The sequence below is a fragment of the Thamnophis elegans genome, chromosome 7 (genome assembly GCF_009769535.1).
Source record: "Thamnophis elegans isolate rThaEle1 chromosome 7, rThaEle1.pri, whole genome shotgun sequence".
Taxonomy (NCBI): Eukaryota; Metazoa; Chordata; class Lepidosauria; order Squamata; family Colubridae; genus Thamnophis; species Thamnophis elegans.
Genome location: NC_045547.1, coordinates 42,729,047 through 42,749,673, shown reverse-complemented (window position 1 = coordinate 42,749,673; position 20,627 = coordinate 42,729,047). Strand labels below are relative to the sequence as shown.

The 20,627-nt window shown below is 38.4% G+C and overlaps 1 protein-coding gene across 3 annotated transcripts in view; it reads right to left on the bottom strand.

Moving 5' to 3' along the window:
• Window positions 1–20,627, bottom strand: part of PPFIA2 (PTPRF interacting protein alpha 2) — a 219,358-nt gene that overhangs the window by 130,535 nt on the left and 68,196 nt on the right. The window contains exons 2-3 of one of the 3 annotated variants that reach the window (XM_032221044.1): window positions 5,387–5,401; window positions 5,222–5,249 (exon numbers count right to left, since the gene is read on the bottom strand). The exons of the other annotated variants lie outside the window; for them this stretch is intronic. Coding sequence (XP_032076935.1) covers window positions 5,222–5,249; window positions 5,387–5,401 — 43 coding nt within the window. The remainder of the gene's footprint in view (window positions 1–5,221; window positions 5,250–5,386; window positions 5,402–20,627) is intronic. 3 annotated transcript variants of the gene reach the window in all.

Below are 20,627 nucleotides of genomic sequence, written 5' to 3'. Positions count from 1 at the left end.
ATGAACCAAGGAAAAAAAATAAAAAATAAAAGAAAAAAAAGAACCACCGTATATAAATACATTCTTGTTCTTATTAAGACTATGTTAACACCCCCCACCCCCCCCCCACAAATCCCCATCCCTAATCCTCCCGACTTCCCAGGGCCCACACCTGGCACTACCTTCTGTCTAAAATATCTTGTATACATATGGATTAAAAAAATAAAAGTAATATGTCAAAAGAAAGAAAAACAGAAAAAAAAGAAGAGAGAAAAGAAAAGAGAAAAGAAAAAAAGAAAAAAAAGAAACCACTCTTTGTGTTGATCTCAGCCCCCCATCTTTATCTATGCTTAAATAGTATAAATCATTCTATCTATATTTTATTCTCGTCTCTTACTTCTTTGCTATTTACCCCAACCTTCTGTAGACTCTCCCGTTCCTCTTCCTAAACCTTATGATCCCTTCCGATAAAATTTAAGCAACGTGGTTCATGCCACATATTCAAATTACTTTGCAGAAGAGTAATCAAGCTTTCCCTTCTAGTAAAATTTAAACAGCGTAAATGATCTTTCTTAACCTCCTTTTCAAACAGTAATTCAAAATAATCTAGCCAAGCTTCCCCTTCTTAGTAAAGTTAAGCAGCGTAGATCAAATATTACTTTACACAGAAATCAACTTCTATCTTAAGATAATTCCAACCGACTTTCTCTTCTAATAGGATTTAAATAACGTAGTTCATTCCACATGCATTTTACCCTCATCCCTTACTTGTCTGATATTTACCACTATCAAATTTATGCTAACATTTGTTTAAAATCTAACTCAAAGCAATTTCAACCAACTTTCCCTTCTAATAAAAGTTAAATAGCATGGATCATTCCACATATTCAAATAATACTTTCAGCAAGAGTCAGTTAACCTTCTGTTTTAAAATAGTCCCTTCTAACAAGGTTTAAACAACATAAATCATTCCGCATTCTTTTTACACCTATCTTAAGATAATCCCAACCGGCTTTCTGTTCTAATAAGCTTTAAACAACGTAAATCATTCCACATATATTTTACCCTCATCCCTTGCTTGTCTAATGTTTACCACTATCAAATTTATGCTAACGTTAATTTAAAATCTAGCTCAAAGTAGTTTCACCCAGCTTTCCCTTCTGATAAGAATTAGTCCGCTTTTTCTACCGGAGAGAGGTCTCAAACCCCCATTCAGTCCTTAACTTTGGCGAATATTTTGAAATGTCTAAATTCTCGATCTCCGTTTTTCTGCTTCTCCGAGGGAGGAATGGCTACCCCCTCCATCTTGCAGCCACATGGCCTGCCGCTTGCCTTCTTCCGCTTGTCTCTCCTCTCTTCCAAGTGAGTCAGGAAGTCCCGCCTTCAAAGTCCTACAGTAGAAATCTTGAGCCTCCGAAACAGAGTTAAGACGAAATCTTTGATTCTCAAATGTAACCGTGATGCCGGCAGGGGCCTCCCATCTGTATCGAATCTGTTGACTCCTAAGCTCTTTAGTTAAAAAGGTGTAGTCCCTTCTTGCTTTCAACATCTGGAAAGGTATATCTTTGAAGACAATCAGGTCCTGGTCATCAACTCGGAGACTGTTGTTATGAAACTTTTGCACAATCGCGTTTCTAGATTCTTTTGTAGAGAAATGTATAATTATGTCCCTCGGGAGCTGTCGCTGTTCCGCTATCAATGAGTTCTGGCGATAGATTTTCCGAATCTGCCAATCAAAATTAAGTCCCGGGCTTCCCACCGCATGGCTGAAGGCTTCAGCAAAGGTCTGTTTCAGATTCTCTTGCTCCTTTTCACGGAATCCTCTGACTCTTATTGCAAATGCCTTCCTATTAAAATTTATCATCATAAGCTGTTGTTCAGTGTCTCTAATTTTTTGTTGTAAAATTTGAATATTGGTAGTCAAATTAAAATTAGCCTTCTCCAAACTTTCCAATTTGTTCTCTATTTCAGCAGAATAATCTGACAGGGCAGACACGGCTGCAAACGTGTTCGCCTTCATTTGATTAACTTTAGACTTTAAATCATCATATAGTTCCAATACAAATTCCTTAATTTCTTGTTTAAAATCATTAAACATTTTAAAGAAATATTCCTGTGTTAAAAGTTCTCCAGTAGAGGGCATAGGAGACAAAGGCTGTGGTTCCAGTAAAAATTCTTTAAATTCTTTAGACACATTTGTAGCAAGGCGCTTCTTTGACCTGGGTGCCATAATAAATACACAAGTAAGCAGCGCTTTGCTCCCCTCTGTTTCCAAAGAAGAAGAGTTTATTTTGTTAAGGAGCGGTCTGCAGGAAGGTAAAACCGGCTAAGTATATCCACTATCAATCATCCACGGAGAGAAATCGCCATTTTGAAATCCATTTAGACAAAGAAGTCTCTAAGAGAAATGGTGCTGGTATTTAAGATAGTAATAAAAACATAAATCTCACAGGGGTGGGACCCGCCCGTATCAATTCTAGCTTGAAAAAAACTTTGTTTTGTCCTGGGGGGGGCTAGCCTGTCTGGGGCTGCCAAAAAAAAAAGGCAGCTGAGAAGAACTGGCTGGAGATAAAAGCTCCGCTCCGGCTGGATCTAATCTCTATCCACAGCCAAAAAAAGAAAAAGGCTGTGGCTCACGAATAGACCCTAGCCTACAGAGCTACTCCCTGCCCCTTTCTTAGCCAAAAAGGGGTGCTATCTATGATCTTATTTAGATATACAGACCAGATCTCTGAGGAGCTCGGTGGAGCCCTCCTCGGCAACAGGCCACGCCCCCAGGAAGTCCCAAGCCTAAGTGAATTTATTGATTGCTAATATGGTATCTGCCTTGTTTTTCAGATGTTGCTTTTAATTTGAAAAATAGTTTTAGTTATGGATTCTTGTTGAGTTTATGCTTTTTTACATTTTAAAAATACCTCCTCTTTGGTGGGGAAAAAGGAATAATAATTTTACAGAAATAAAAATAGTGTATGAAGAAGACTACACAGATGACTTCCAAATGCACATGACTCATTTTTTTCTATTCTCTCAATATGTTAAAAATCTGAGCATTTGAAGTTGTATTTATATGTTCTTTATATAATATTCAGAACTGCTCTTCGTCTGGTGAATTATACCACCCATTTTTTTTAGTTCCACCAAAGTTGTTTTGATGATGTCATCTTATCTATAACATTCACCTTGTTCTACTGGTATTTATCTTTTGCTATTAAGGGTATTAAATCAAACATAGTGTTTTTGTTGACTCCACAAAAATAAATCACTAATTGATTCAGCTTTTGGGTTTGTTCCTTTCACACTCAGCTAGCTAATTTCACTTTATAATCAATATACTGAAACCATTTACTAGGGAGGAATGCCACCAAATTATTCACGAAGAGGCTGTGGCCATATCCCTGTGCACCTAACTTTATAATGATTTCACTATCATACTATTACTATCCATAATCTTTACTTCTATCATATTTTACCCTTTTTCCTCTTGATGATAATTTTCACATAAAGATTAATAGTTAAAATTAATAGTTTGGATTTTGAATTGATTATTCTGAAGAATACTGACTCATAATGTACACAAACTACACACGCACAAACAGATGTCAGTGGCAACTAAACTCATGGTTAACTTACAAAATTAGTTCAGAATAAAGACTTTTTTAAAAAAAAATGCTTCATCTATCACACGAATGTCAAACTTTCAGCTTCATGTTGCTGTCACATGACATTTCATGACATTTTTCCCATTCATGGAGCTAGGGTTGGTGTGGCCTGCATGTGACACAGCTGGTCTGCGGGCTGCCAGTTTGACACCGCTGACTATCATATTTTAAGGCTAATGCCTCACAAAAGTCTTTTTGAAAGTTTCACTGTCAATGGAGGTTTTTCTAAGATCTATTCTCCTGGGCTAGCAAGAGTGTAATAAAATCCAGAAAGGGTAAATATTAAACCTCAATTTTAAAAGGGGGTTCTTTTATCCTACAGTGGGCTATTCTACTAGCAGTATCTTATCTAATTTTCAGAGTTTTTTTCTCATACTGGCTGTCACCCAAACTGCTTAGAAGTTTTGGACTATAGAAAACAATACAAAGAATACCCTTTCTAATTCTAACACTACTAACCTCTTACTGCCTAATATTCACAGTAAACATATTTATGAAATTCACATCAATATTGTAATAGTATGTTCTGAGTCTGAGAGAAATTCACAAATTGATCACTTAGATATTCCATACTTACTGGTTAAAAGAACAGCTATCTTATCATCTCACAAAGAAATAAGGAGTTAAAGACTGAAAAAAATATCTTATCAATCCAGTGGTGAATTAGATTCTAAACTGCCAACAATCATATTGCTGAGATTTCTGTAATTTAGTCCTGTCCTTCCTCAGTAAATCTTGTTAAGAGAAACTCTGAAAGAATCTTATTTTTTGTTGAAGTAAACTGCCAAAAGTTTGACATTTATTCTTCCAGCTACATTTAGTGGATTGGGGAATTGGTCTATAGTACCTTCATTTCTGAAGACAAATGGCTACCAGAAGCAATTGTTCAAACCTCAATTACTCTGAGGTTATGGAATGACTTCAGTGTTAAAAAAGCATCTCTGTCTCCCTGTCTCTCTCTGTCTCTCTGTCTGCAGTAAGACCTAAAATCAAAGACTGTTTCTTTTTTTTTAAGCAAAACTTTTTTATTTTCCATTTTCATAACATATAATGACATGTATACTATTACACAGCCAATATCATATTGTACTAATTATTAATTACATCAGTTCGTCTTGCCATCAACTCCCTGAAAAAAAAAGAAATAAAAAAAATGAAAACCAATTATTGGCTCCTCTACTCTCCATACACCCTGTTTATGCCTTATCCACCCCTTTCTTCTGCCTGTCTCCTCCCCCTCCCTACTTCCTTTCTTCCCTCCATCATCCTTTTCTACTCTACTTCCCCTTCCTTTCTCCTTCTCCTCTCTCCTCTTTCCACTCCTCCTTATTCTCCTCATCTCCCCCCCTTGCCATCTCTCCTATCCCTCTCTTCCTATCTTTCTTCTCTCCTCTACTTCCCACTCTTCCTCTCATTCACTTGGTGCATTTCAGCATCTGAGCAAACTCCATTCTGTGTTGATGGTATTTATACTTCCATTTCAATATACATATCTTAGTTTTAAAGAGAAAATAAGAGAAAACAGTATACATGTACAATCATATTATTTTAAAACCTAACACCCCTCCTCAAGCCTAATATACTTCCCTCCCTCCCACCCTCCCCCCCAACCTTCCCTCCCCTGACTTCCCAGAACCAATACACGGTATAAATCTTTAACAAAAACCGTTTAAAATATATTTGAAAAAAGAATAAGAAATTAATAACATCTTTAAATTGAACTTAGCTTCTCCTTGCTAGGCTAACACTAAACAATTTATATCCTTCCTAATCTTAATCATACGCTATCTGGAATTTCTTAGTCCCATATTTATTTTGAGTATAATCAATCCATTTTTCCCAGTCTCGTTTATATCTCTCATTTGAGTAGTCCTTAAGATATGCAGATATTTTAGCCATCTCGGCTAAGTTTGCGACTTTCAATGTCCATTCTTGGATAGTAGGAAAATCTTCCTTCTTCCAGTATTGCGCCACCAACAATCTAGCTGCAGTTATCAAGTGCAAAATCAAATTAATCTCTACAGTTGTACAGTCAGTAATTATACCTAACAAAAATAACTGAGGGGTAAACTTTATCCTTTTTAAAAGAACATTTTGCATAATCCACCATATTTTTATCCAGAATGCCTAAACCTTTTTGCAGGTCCTCCATCCTGGTTCTCCTTGACCTCTCAGCGGCTTTCGATACCATCGACCATGGTATCCTTCTGCGACGACTGCGGGAGGTGGGGGTGGGAGGCACTGTTTTGCAGTGGTTCTCCTCTTACCTCTCGGACAGGTCGCAGTCAGTGTTAGTTGGAGGGCAGAGATCGACCCCTAGGCCCCTAACATGTGGGGTGCCGCAGGGTTCGGTCTTGTCCCCCCTACTCTTCAACATCTACATGAAACCGCTGGGCGAGATCATTCGGCGGCACGGGATAAAATACCACCAGTATGCGGACGATACTCAGTTGTATCTGTCCGCCCCGTGCCAACTCAATGAAGCGGTGGACGTGATGAACCAGGGACTTGAAGCTGTTAGGGACTGGATGAGAGCTAACAAACTCGTGCTCAACCCAGATAAGACCGAGTGGCTGTTGTGTTTCCCTCCCACCAATTTGGCAAGTATTCCACCTCTCAGGCTGGGGGGTCAAACATTATACCCCTCAGACAGGGTCCGCAACTTGGGAGTCCTCCTGGACCCACAGCTGACTTTCGAACACCATTTGTCAGCTGTGACCAGAGGGGCATTCGCCCAGGTTCGCCTGGTACACCAGTTGCGCCCCTACCTGAACCGGGAGGCTCTCACAACAGTCACTCGTGCCCTTGTGACCTCTAGGCTGGAGTACTGCAATGTGCTCTACATGGGGCTGCCCTTGAAGAGTATTCAGCGACTTCAGCTAGTCCAGAATGCGGCCACGCGAGCGATTGTGGGTGCACCTCGCTTCACCCACATAACACCTATCCTCCGCGAGCTGCACTGGCTACCTGTCGATCTCCGGGTGCACTTCAAGGTGCTACTTGTCACCCATAAAGCCCTACATGGTAGTGGATCTGGGTACTTGAGAGACCGCCTACTGCCAATTACCTCCACGCGACCTATTAGATCTCATCGATTAGGCCTCCTCCGAGTTCCATCTGCCAGTCAATGCCGACTGGCAACTACGCGGAGGAGAGCCTTCTCGGTGGCAGCTCCGACCCTATGGAACGATCTCCCCGTGGAGATTCGTACCCTCACCACCCTCCAGACCTTCCGCACAGCCCTCAGAATCTGGCTTTCCCGTCATGTCTGGGGCTAAGACTGTAACCCGCCCGAATGGTATGAATGTTGCATTTTTAATTATGTATTGTCTTATATGTTAAAAGTTTGTCTTCCCCTTCCCTTTGGGTTGTGAGCCGCCCTGAGTCCCCCCAGGGAAAAGGGCGGCATATAAATAAACTTAAACTCAAACTCAAACTCAACTCCCTAGAGTCACATCTCCAATACTTAGGTTGGAGCCAACTTTTTAGGATCTAAATGCCATCTATAAAACATCTTGTAAAAGTTTTCTCTCAAGTTTTGGGCTTGTGTAAATTTTACGTTTCTTACCCAAATCCTTTCCCATGTATCCAACATTATTGGTTCTTCAATATTTTGAGCCCACTTTATCATACAGTCTTTAACTAATTATGTTTCGGAGTTCATCTGTATTAATACATTATATAGTCTTTTTATATGCATTAAACTTTGATCTCTTATTTGTTTAAGTAAATTATCCTTGACTTGCATAAAACCAATTTTTTGATCTGTTTTCCACCTGGCCTGTAGCTGTCCATACTGGAACCATGTTTGGATTACCTTTTCCTCTTTTAATTCATCCAAGGATTTTAGTTGTACTACACCTCTTTCTAGGGTAAGAAGCTGTCTGTAAGTAATTATATCCTGATTTTGTACTACGTTCATATTTTCTATTGCATGTCTAGGAATTGCCCACATGGGTATCTTATCATTTAATTTGTAATGATATTTTTTTCCAGACCCACAGTAGAGCATTCCTTAAAATATGACTTTTAAAATTCTTGTCCAGTTTTTTGTTATATAGCAAGTAAGCGTGCCAGCCATATATCAAATCATGCCCCTCGATATTAAGTATTCTATCATTTGTTAAATTAATCCAATCACTAATTACAGATAAAGCTACTGCGTCATAGTATAATTTTAAATTGGGTAATTTCAAACCTCCCCTCTCACGCACATCTTGCATTATGTTTAGTTTTACTCTCGGCTTCTTCCTTGCCCATACAAATTTATTAATACCTTTCTGCCATTCTAGCAGGTTCACATCTTTTTTAAGTATTGGTAGCATTTGGAAAAGAAATAAGAATTTAGGTAAAATATTCATTTTCAGTGCTGTTATTCTTCCCAGCAAAGATAACTGTAATTTCTCCCATTTTTTCATCTCTGTATACTGTGCCAAAGTGGTTCATAATTATACTTGTAAAGCTTCCCATTTGAGATTGAGATATGAACTCCTAGGTATTTGACCTTTTTAACTATTTCACATCCTGTCATTCCTTCTAGGTCTTCCTTTTGTTTAGTATTCATATTTGTAGCTAATATCTTTGTTTTCCCTAAATTCATTTTGAATCCTGACACCTGACCATATTGATTAATCATATTCATTAAGACCTTACTAGATTCCTGCGGTTGGGTTAATATTGTTTTCCCTAAATTCATTTTGAATCCTGACACCTGACCATATTGATTAATCATATTCATTAAGACCTTACTAGATTCCTGCGGTTGGGTTAATATTATAACCAAATCATCCACAAAAGCACGTACTCTATATTCTTGCTGCCTAATCTTAATTCCCTCCGAGCCCCGTATTTTATTCAACAGTATTTCCAAAGTTATAATAAACAATAACGGGGACAAGGGACAACCCTGTCTTGTACCTATTTCAATTTGAAAAGAGTCTGTTAAACTTCCATTAACTATAATTTGAGCTATTTGTTGTTGATATATTGCTTTGATTGATTGTAAGAAATATTCTCCTATTTGCATTTTTTGCAGTATTTTCAGCAGGAATTGCCAATTGACTCGATCAAAGGCTTTCTCAGCGTCTAGAAATATGAGCGCAGCAGGGATTTGGTTATTCTTTCCCAAATATTCTAGTGTATTAACAATTAGTCTTACATTACTTCTCATTTGTCTCCCTTGAATAAAACCTGTTTGATCATTATGAATCAATTGTTGAATAACCAGCATTAACCTATTTGCTAGTATTTTAGTAAAGATTTTATAATCTACATTAAGTAATGATATAGGTCTATAATTTTTTGGTTGGGTAATATCTTGATCTTCTTTGGGTATCAGGGATATAAAAGCTGTCTTCCAAGATGGGGGTACCTTGCCTTCCATTTGAATCTTATTAAATAATTCCTTAAGAGGTTCTACCATTTCTAATTGTAGATTTTTATAATAAGCCGCTGTCAAGCTATCTGTACCCGGTGTCTTCCCTGCCTTTAACTGTTTGATTACCTGTAGAATTTCCCCCGAAGTTATTAGTTGATTCAATCTCTCCCTCTGCTCAGCTTTAACTATGGGTATTTTTTCTTTATCCAGGTATCTCTCTATATCTAGGCCTTGAATTTTATCGCTCTTGTATAATGCTATAAAGAATTCACGAAAGACCTTTTGAATCTCATCCTGTTGGTACACTTCTTTCCCTCTGTAGTGTAATTTCGCTACGTTACGAGTTTTTTGTTTTTTCCTAATCAGATATGTTAACCACCTACCAGATTTATTTGCATTACAGAAAGTGTTATGTTTTGCATATAACAGACTGGTAGCTACCTGGTCTGAAATCAGCATATTAAATTGGCCTTTTAATAAGGTAATTGCTTCTTTAGTCTTTTTATCTCCTGGTTTTAAAATTAACTCTTGCTCTTTCTTCCTAATTTCATCTTCCAGTTCAGTTCGCTTTTCCCCATTTGCGTCTATGTAGTCTATTTAGATTTATCAAAGCTCCTCTCATATATGCTTTACTTGCATCCCATACTATCTCCATAGATGTACCCTTATTCAAATTAAATACAAAGTGTTCTGTTAACAATTTTTTACATTCACTAATATATTTCTCATATCTAAATAAATTTTCATCAATCTCCAAGACCTTCTTGCTTGCGTCACACCTCCCAACTCCATCCAAACCGGATTATGATCTGATAAAACTCTGGCACATATCTTTGTCTTCTTTACCCTAGAAAGCAAATCATTGGTAGTTAGTTTGAAATCAATTCTGGAAAAGGATTGGTGTCTATCAGAAAAGAAGGTAAAATCGTATTCTTCTACATTTCTTTCTCGTCAAATATCTCTCAGTTCAAAATCATCCATCATATCAAAAAAGGACTTAGGTAGTTTCACTCGCATTTGAGTATTTGGCCGGGAAGCTTTCTTAACTTTCTTGGTATCCATAACACCGTTCCAATCACCCAATAGTATGCAGGACCTATAATCCCACTGTACTAATTTAGCATGGAGCTTTTTATAAAATTCATCTTGTTGTTGGTTGGGAGCATATATTCCCAATAGCAATGTCCTTTTCCCTTCTAGTACCAAATCTATTGCAATGTATCTTCCTTGGGGGTCTGCTTCAATTAATTCAGCTTTCATATCCTTCCTTAAGTAGATAACTATACCATTTTTCTTCTCTGAAGCAGAAGCTATATAGTGTTGTCCAAGTCTTGTATTAATCAAGTATTTTTGATCAGTTGATCTAATGTGAGTTTCTTGCAAACAAATTATATCATTCTTGAACTGTTTAAGATAGTGATTTATTTTCTTCATTTTCTGTGGGGAATTTAATCCATTAACGTTCCACGATAGGAACTTAGTTGTCATCTTTGGCTCCCTGAAGATTTTAGAGCCATCTGGACATCCTGGAATTTAATCTTTAGTCTGGCTCCTCCCACTGCTTCTAAACTGGTACCTGTAGCATCTTGACCAGTAACAGGTGTTTGTTGTGATTGTTGCTTCTTTAATTCTTGGTCCATTCGTCTGGTAATCACACGGGTTTGTCTTTGTTCCTTGGCTCCTTGTACTTCTGAGAGAGAAAGTTGATCAAACCTTGTTGATATTTGTGGTTTGCTGTCTATCTTGTCCTTCCTGTTCTCTTTCTCTAGGTCCAGGCGGGGCAGAATGTCCAGCCTTCAATATATTATTGTAAAAGTCTCGGGCCTTCCATACTGAATTAAGACGGTATCTTTGCCTCTGATAAATGAGTGCTAGACCGACTGGTGCATCCCATCTGAACTGTAGCTGACGATTTTTAAGCTCTTCAACTAAAAAAGCATAGTCTTTCCTAGATCTTGGCATTTGAGGTGGTATCTCCTTCAAAACAGTCACCTCCTGACCCCCAATTTGAAGCTTGGTTTTGTAAGACTCTTGCAATATCATATTTCTCATGTCTCTTGTAGCAAAGTACACCACAATGTCTCTTGGTAGTTGCTTCTGTCTGGCAAACCAGGAACTAACGTGATAAACCTTTTCAATTTGCCATTCAAAATTTACACCTGGACTTCCCATCAGATTATCGAAGGCTTCTGAGAGAATCTGTTTCAAATTTTCCTGGTTATTTTCATGTAAACCTCTTATTCTTAATGCAAATTCTATTTGTCTATACTGTAACATAATAATTTCTTTTTCAGCATCTCCAACTTTTTGTTGAACCACATCCATTTTCAATACCAAGTTAATATTGGCATCACTAAGATCTTCTAATCTATCTTCAATTCCAGAGAGATATTCTGATAGTGAATTAAAAAACCCCAACATGTCATCCCTGAGCTTCTGAACCCAAGTCTCAAGTTTATCAGACAGTTCTTTATGAGCAACAGATATCTCCTTAATTTTTGTTTCCATCGCAACTGCGTGATTTTTAAAAGCTTCAGCCAGTTCTTTCTGAAAAATTTCTTTAGTTAACAGCTCCCCTGCAACAATTGGGGGGGGGAAGTAATGACTGTAATTTTGTACCGGGAGCGGGGGAGCTTCCCGCACTTTTTGAAACATTAGAAGGAGGGGGGGAACCTTTTGCCTAGAAGCCATTCCAAGTTTAATCTTCTTCAGCCAATTAATAAAACTATGCTGGCCGATTGTACAGCAATTGCTGTTTAGTTTAGTAATAAATCACTTCCTTTTCTTTGAAGTTTTAAGCTCCGTAGGAATTCAAAGTCCAACCAGTACTACGAAGCTGCTCGGCGCCATTTTGTATATCTCTTTAACAAGTAAGTTATCAGAAGGAATTCTTGTAAAAATGAAGCTAAGGATTAATACATACAATTAAAAGTTCACGTGTATAGGCTCTGCTCATTCTGGATTCAGTAGATCAGATTTTGTGCTGAGGATGGGTGGATGCCTTTGTGCTGCGAATAAAAGCAGCAGGATTCTTGGCACGGAGAGAATTCTGCTGTCGGGTGCCCTTTCTCCCTTCCCAAATTTATGGTCTGGGAAAGTTAGTTGGCGCGCTGCCCCAGCACAATTATCTCACCTTGTTCTTCTAAGCCTGAAGAAAAGGTAAACAAGCTGTCAAAAGGCTGATGAATTGCTGTTCAGACAGTTTAACGCAACCGAGAATCAGGAGCTGTTAAGAACCAGCTCCCCCAGGCGCCCCCCCACCAGAAGTCGATCAAAGACTGTTTCAGCGTGGCTAATGAACTCTGGTCAATTCTTAGACTTCCTCTCTCCTCCTTGTGCTTTTGGGACATTATTTCAGATGGTGACATGTCTTAGTATGTTTATTTTGTTTTACAATTATCTATATATAAGGAAAATGCAGCATACAACTGCTCTGAATAATATACCCAAGGTTTCCAGTGCCCTTGAAAGTTTCTGTAATGCACTTGGTGAAGGAATTTTTACAGAAGGATAAATCAAACTATCAAATCTCAGAGAGACAGCTGTTTTAAAGAACCTTGAAAAGAACTAGGTTCGTGGGCCTTTAGGTAAGATTTGTAAAGGTAAAGATATGTAAAGAAGGACCAGGGGAGACATGATAGCAGTGTTCCAATATTTGAGGGGCTGTCACAGAGAGGAGGGAGTCAAGCTATTTTCCAAAGCACCTGAAGGCCAGACAAGGAATAATCGATGGCAGCTGACCAAGGAGAGATTCAACCTAGAAATAAGGAGGAAGTTTCTGACAGTGAGAACAATCAACCAATGGAACAGCTTGCCTTTGGAAGTTGTGGGAGCTTCATCACTTGAGACTTTCAAGAAGAGATTGGACTGCCATTTGTTAGAAATGGTGTAGGGTCTCCTGCTTAAGCTGGGGGTTGGACTAGATGACCTATAAAGTCCCTTCCAATTCTGTTAATATGTTGAACCAAATTGGCAACATTGTCATGCTTGATTCTAAGAATTAGATTAGAGCAGGACTGCTCTAGAGAATCCAGGCACCTGAAAATTCAAGGACTGGCCACAGGAATGCTTGCGGACACCAAGTTACTTTTCTTGCAAGTAATGAGTCCATTCAGAAATTATATTTTATTCCTGAATAGTCACTATTGTTTTATAGTTGGGGCAGAGTGAGTCTTTGTAGAGAAAAGGTATACAAGCATTTAGCTGAGAATTGACCAATGTTGGAAAATCTGATATCCCGCTGCTCAGTAAATGCCTCCCAGTAACCAACTCACTGATGTGTTGGATTACAATCCTTTATCCACAGTGCGGCATCATCTGCCTAGTTTTAGTCCTTTGATTCTCCTGGTGTTGCCTTTGTTCTTTTAGCTCTGGCATTGGATGATTACTGTCTGTGGGAAATGACTCATAGACTATTTTGCCTCTGATTGCTGCCCTGAACAACCCTCAAACACGACACATATTCTTTTTACAACTTCACTGATAAAATGTCAAGTTCACTCTTTTAAAATCAAAAGGCTTCAAAAAAGAATTTTGTCAGAAATAAGAATGTATTTATTGGAATCCAACATCAGCCCTGTAAAGAAACAGTTTGTTTTGGAGAGCTTCCAGGAAACCATCAGCACTTATGCCAACATAGAAATTGATTTGTGAAAGCATATTCTGCATTAATTAGGAAATGTTACCGTACATTTTTTAAAAAAAATGGAATTTTTACTTCTGAGTTTCTGAAGAAATCTCTTTTAAAAAAGGTAAAGAAAACTGTAACATGGAACTTGTTTAATATAATTTGGGTTGAGCACGGAGGCATTTTCAAATCATTACCTTAGTGCTCTGTGCAGGGAACTTATGATGGTAACAATCTACATTATGATATAGCCTACAAAAGCAGAATACCTAAAGTGACCAGATTTTGAAATTGGTTAAACGGGACACCATTGACGGAGAGGGCGGGGGGGGGGGGCGGTGTGTTCTTGATTAAAAATTTTGCCGCCCAGCACTGCGGCTGAGGTGAAGCCGCCAAAGCTCCTGCTGGCGCCCCCGCCCATGGCAGCGGTGGTGCCGCCTCCCTCCCCCTCTGCTCGGAGCACCTGAGCTGGGCACCGCGTTACCCCTGCCGCTGCCGCCTCCTCCTCCACCGTGCTTTTGAGAAGCCATGAGGCCTTTTTTTCCTGCTCCCGCCCCCTCCGCCGCCTTCCTACTAGCTCCCGCGGCCTCATGGCTCATGTAGTCCCCCCACACACACTTTTCTTTGCAAAAAGCGCCCCCTCCCTTTGAAAAAGTGTTTGGGGGTGGGAAGGAGAGAAAGGCAAAGGCCCTTGCCTTGCTCCTTTGTGTCTAGGGCAGGGGTCCCCAAACTTGGGCACTTTAAGACTTGTGGACTACAACTCCCAGCATTCTCCAGCCAGAGAATGCTGGGAGTTGTAGTCCACAAGTCTTAAAGTGCCCAAGTTTGAAGACCTCTGCATGTCCAGGGTGAGGGTGAGGGCCCCTCTTCCCCGCCCCCCATTGTTCCTTTAGACTCTTCCTCACCCAGAAGACAAAGGTGTAGATGAGGAGGATGCTCTTCAGGCAGGTGATGACTGGCTTGGTCTGCAGCCTCCGCGATGGGGATGCCATTGCGCCGAGCCTGGATGCCGCCACTCCGCCGCTCGTCCAGACCAAGCCAGACTTCTCCCGGCCAATCGCAAATCCGGGCGGACCTCCTGAGCCTGTCCAGGATTTGCTGAAAGACGGAAGCACCCCTCCACCTCCTACCCCATAGCCGACGCCGATGCAACACCCGATGCTAGCCGAGCACTTTTCCGGAAGACCTGAACCCAATCGGAACCAACCCGAGCTTTCCTGAGCTATCCCGAAAGGAGGCAGGAGCTTCCTTCGGCTTTTTCTGACATCTTGCCACGTGCGCAGCCGCGTGAAAAATCAGGACTTTTTAAAAACGCCGCGGGACGTGGGACAAATTATTAAAAATAAGACTGTCCCACCAAAAGCGGGAGGTCTGGTCACCTTAAGAATACCCCTTCTCAAGAAGTCAACTGTTAGATATTTCTGTGGGGAAAAAAGTAAGCACCCTCCCTTTGCAAATGGAGAACAAATGATGAGTACTCTGTTTAGAAGGAAAGTCTCACAGCATGATTACAATAAGGTACAAATATTCTAATTCTTTTTTCCTCTCTGTTTAAATATGTCTATAGTCAAAAACTGAGAATAAAGCACAAAGAGGGTGGATTGTAAATTATTATCCCATCACCTATAGAAAATAAATCTACCTTATTCATTTATTTTCTAAATGAAAGGCTGAGCTTCCTTCTTTCCTGTCTCCCTCCTCCAGGACTCCTTTAATTTACTAATGGAAGAATGACATTGTAAATCTATTTTATTTTTAAGCAGCTGAAATTCATAAGAGCTATGTTAGTTTCCCTTCCTGTTCCTGACAGGAAAAATCTTTCTTTTATAGTAGTGTTGATTCCTGGCAACTGCCTGGATTAGTTCTTGGCAAGATTTTCAGAACTGGTTTGCCATTGCCTTTTTCCTAAGACTGAGTGAAAGCAATTAGACCAAAGTCACCAAAGCTGCCTTACTTTGTTTTCAAAATGTTTTCTTTTTAATCTGTGTATTAGATACAGAAGTGGTTTTTATTTGGCCATATGCCCAGCATTCTCAAGGACTGCTTCATTGATTCGGATCCTAAGAATTGTGAATGTTCCAGAAGCCAGTCAAAGTTAATGAACTTTGATCCAAAGAAACACGCAACTAGATTCATAATGAAGCATTCTTGCTCTCTTTCTCCTCTTCCCAATACCAGTTCTTTCACACAGCATAAACTTCTCACAAATTTGGGAGAAGCTTCCAAATTCATTGCAGTTTGTCACTGGAGGATGGTAGATGACAACTAATGCTTTCTAGACAAAGAAAAAAAAACATAGTGTGATGATTCTGAGAAAAAAACAATAACTATCCACAAGACACAATATAATTGCTAAATTAATAGTTTTCTTGGATAACAAAGAACAAAATGTGAGCTATTTTATATTTAAATTTAAAAGCAACAGCAACAGAAGATTTGGGTGCAAACACACTTACATTTTTAATTAATTAAAATATTTATGAATTGCTTTCCTGCTCCTATTTCTCTCCTTTCATCATATAAGGCACAGATTTTAAGACTGTTTGAGCAACAATACAAGAAGAAGGGAGTGTTGTTCCAGTCGTTTAACTGCCATACAATTTCAGCAGTTTACTAGTAAGAGTCACAGAATCAAATCACTTTCAGTAATGTTGGCTGAGTAATAATGTAGGGCTGTTACCTCAATTCTGAAATATTATTGGCATGTCAGGGGTGAAATCAACTTTCCTTTGCTACCGGTTTGCAAATGTGAGCATGTGCGCAAGCTTTGCTTGCAAGTGGCACCTCTGCGCAAGTGTAGAGCATAAAAATGGGATGTGATGATGTCCAGATGGGTGGGCGGAGCCTATTGATGCCACCGCTACTGGTTCACCAGAACTGGATAGAACTGGCTGAATTGTACCACTGGGCCATGTGCTGTTGTGTCATGCTCCTCAGGGAAGCAACAGCAGAATGGTGACAAAGAAACCTCCCCATCGACAGTTTCCATCTGTTGCTTCAGAAAAATTAGTTAGATGATAATATGGGGCTACCCTGTGAATTTAACTGAACTAAAATAACTAAATCCTCTATTCGACTTAATTATTATTTTAAACCAGGACTGAGTATACTGATCCACATACTGAGTTCACTTTAATTATTTCTTTAAGAAATGCAGAATCAGGCACAAAATAACCTTAATTCTATTCCAGTTTCAGCTATTTTGCAGTATCACTGCATCTTGTTAACCAAGACATCTCGTGCAGAAGTAACTGTTTCCTATATCTGGCAATATTAAAGCATGACACAGAGGAGTTACTATTTCTTAGAAAAAAAATATGCAGAGTGAAAAAACTGAACAGTGACTGTTTTATATACACCCCCATACAGCTGGCATACAGAGCCCACTCTCCCATCTGTACTAACTAAGTCATATATTTAGCACACTGGTATTGTCATGATAGTTATTATCTATGCCTGTTTAATCAGATCCTTGTGTTGATTTTATCAGAGGCCTTTTTGTGTCTCAACCAGATTTTCCTTTAAACTAAAGTGCTTTATTTTAAGGTAAGAAAGTGAGTAGCTGGCAAGTCTGTGACAAGTTGTAATGTTTTGTAGCAATAACATTTTCAGTGACTTTCACATTACATAAACACATAGAATATACACTATTTTTATAATAGAAAGTCACATGCTACATTCACTGGAATTTCAAAATTGTCTGGGTATATCTATATGTTTAACCACAGCATACAATGTCACACAATACCCTGACTAGCAAAGTCATAAAAATTTGGGCTATAATCTTTCTATCCCAATGTTGACTCAACAAAATATATATTTTTGCATTGCCCGGAAAGCTGAAGTTAGTCTCAGACATATCCTAACTGAAATAGTAGAGAGGAAGGACTGTTTGACCATCTCCCCATTAAAAGGCAAACACAGCCTATCACCAAAACCGCTGAACATAGAACTCTGTTTTTCAGCCTTGGCAAGTTTATGATTTACGGACTTTACTCCTCAGAATTTCTCAGCCAGGATGCTGGTTGGTGAATTCAGAGAGTTTATTTATTTATTCAATGTTTATACCTGCCCATCTCAATCGATGACTCTGGGCAGCTTACAACTCAGAAAAAAGACACTGCAATTAAAACGATAAAAACAATAAAAAGCACTCAAGTTAAATATATACAGCAGCCTAAATACAGCATTAATTGGTCAGTTAACAATGGAGCCAGAAAGTGGGGCCCTCAGTAAGTTTAGTACTTGGGACTTGGCTACACAGCCAGGTTTTTAGAGCGATATGAAAGGCTAACAGCGTCGGGGTCACTGTAATTTCTAATGGGAGGATATTCCACAGAGCAGTGGCTACTGTCAGCCGACACTCTTTTCTTAATTTTTTAAAAAATCTTGAATACAAATAATACAAACATAATACATATAAATACAAATATAAAAAGAAAAAAGAAAAGAAAAACATACAAATATTACAGGGCACCCACCTGCGATCATTTTTATTAGTTATATTTCTTCTTCTATAACAACTAAAAGATATACAATATATTCCAATTGTGCCCTTATTCCCTCCAAAATAACATATATTCTTGAGGTTTATTCCCACCACTCCTCTTTTTATAAAATCCCCCCATATTTCATTATAATTGTTTACTTTAATCGCCTTTTTTAAAATTTAATTTCTGTTGTTAATTTATCATTTGTTGCCATACGCCAAATTTCATTGTACCATTCATTTCTTTGAATATCCAAATTTCATCCCCAATATTTAGCCATCATCAATCTACTTGCCATTATCAAATTTACAATCAATCCCTTTTTTGTTTCATTTATATCCTGTTTTTCCACCAGCAACAATAATGCAATCCTCAGTGACATATCTACATTTACATTCAAAAGTGTTCTGAGTTCCCTGAACACCACGTTCCATATTTTTGTGCACTGTCACAATCCCACCACATGTTTATATGTTCCAACCTCTTTCTTGCACCTCCAACAAATATTTGTATATTTAAAGGTGGTCCTTAGCATAACCTGTTGAAATCCACATACCTTAAACTTGCCAAGGGTGAAAAACACTGGCACAGAGAATGACAAATTACTCTTAACAACCCATTCAATGCCATGCTGGCAACAAGTCTACAATTTGAAAAGGATAGACAATATATAGAGTGGATTAATAGGACTGCCAGAAAACGTGGTCTTAATTGTGGGAGAGGCTGTTAGTTTACATAGTTTAGCATTTCAAGAATATGTTTCATTTACATCTGTTTCTGGGATTAGCCCAGATTTATTGGGATGGGGTGGAGTCTTTCTGTGCATTCCAACATTCATGGTTGCTATTCATTGCTTTATTTTACTTTAGGTCCTTCTCCAAAGGCAGTTCTACTTCATTCATTTCTTCCACCATTGCCTCCATTCTGCAGTATTATTTCTACTGGAATTAGAAGATTCCTCTGACTTATTCAATTTCATCATTTTCCAAACAAAAGGTGTATTCCATCTCATTTTTTTAAAAATGAACAAAAGTTCAGGAACACAGATTGCATATAATTTTTGTGAATGTATGCATTTTGTACACTTTTCGTTGCACATGGATTTGCAAGTTATTGATCCTGACACACATATTTTTACTCTATTTTTACAATTGTAAATTTTAGTACAATGTTTAGTAAAGGGCAGAAAATAGCATATAAATATATTCAAAGAGATATAACAGAATATTCAAGGTACTGCCAATACTGCGTTATTACTACTACTATAATAGATCAAGGTAGCATGTTTATTTAAAGGAACATTTTCTACTTTTTCTGTATGTGTTTGGCATTGTGATAAAATCCAATAGTATGTTATTATATTAACATGTAATGATTATAAATCAAGCAGAAAGATGTTTCATTACAGTATCAAGTAATGTTTAATAGAGTACTCTTCTTTTTTTGAATCACGTTTTGGGTGCTATTTTATAATCTAAGAATTCTATTTAAAGTTTATTTTAAAATATTCTGACTGAAACATGCACTGATTAAATGAATTTTAATTAATTATATAAAGACAAGTAATTAATGCAAACATTCTGGTTCAACAATAATGTGGGCTAATGATACAATAGATTTAATATAAAAGAACACAACAAAGCAAAAATGTTAGACAATGTTGTAACTAAGCCAGTGTATTTCTTGATCAAGTAACTGTTTATAGATCCACTATTCATCTTTGATGCTGTAAAATACTTAATATTTCTAATGTGAAACATGGTAAAAATGTGGATCTTTTATAGAAGTGGATACTCTGTGCTTGGGATCAATGCATGCAGTCCTCCAAGTAACTGACAAATTGGAGGATTATTAAACACAAAATAAATAATTTTATTTATTTATTTTCATTTAATTAATTTAGTTTAATTTAGTCTTCATTTTGGCCCTACCTACGTTTTGCAATGTTGCCCTAGCATACTGGTCATTGGCAAAAAGTTGTTCTGAACTAAAAACATTACACACCTGTTGACTATTTAAATGATATCCTTATTTACACGGAAACACGTGAAGAACACGTGAAGCTGGTTCATACAGTGCTAAGGAAACTTCGGGCGGCTGAACTCTACGCCAAATTGTCCAAGTATGAATTCCATCAGGAGAAGGTTGACTACCTAGGCTATCGCATCTCCCACAAGGGTGTTGAAATGGACCCTGCTAAGGTCAAGGCGGTAACCGAGTGGGAGGCCCCTCGTACACGCAAGCAATTGCAGAAATTTTTGGGTTTTGCTAATTTCTATCGTCAATTTATTCCCTCTTTTGCTAAAATAGCTCTCCCGATAACTAACCTCCTTAAGTCTAAGGGTGAGGCGAAACCCAAACCTAGCAAGCCGCTGAATTGGTCTATGGAATGCCAAGCTGCTTTCGAGAAGTTAAAGCGGCTTTTTGCAGAGGAGCCGGTCCTCAAGCACCCGGACATGGACGCACCTTTTGTGGTTCAAGCTGACGCCAGTGAC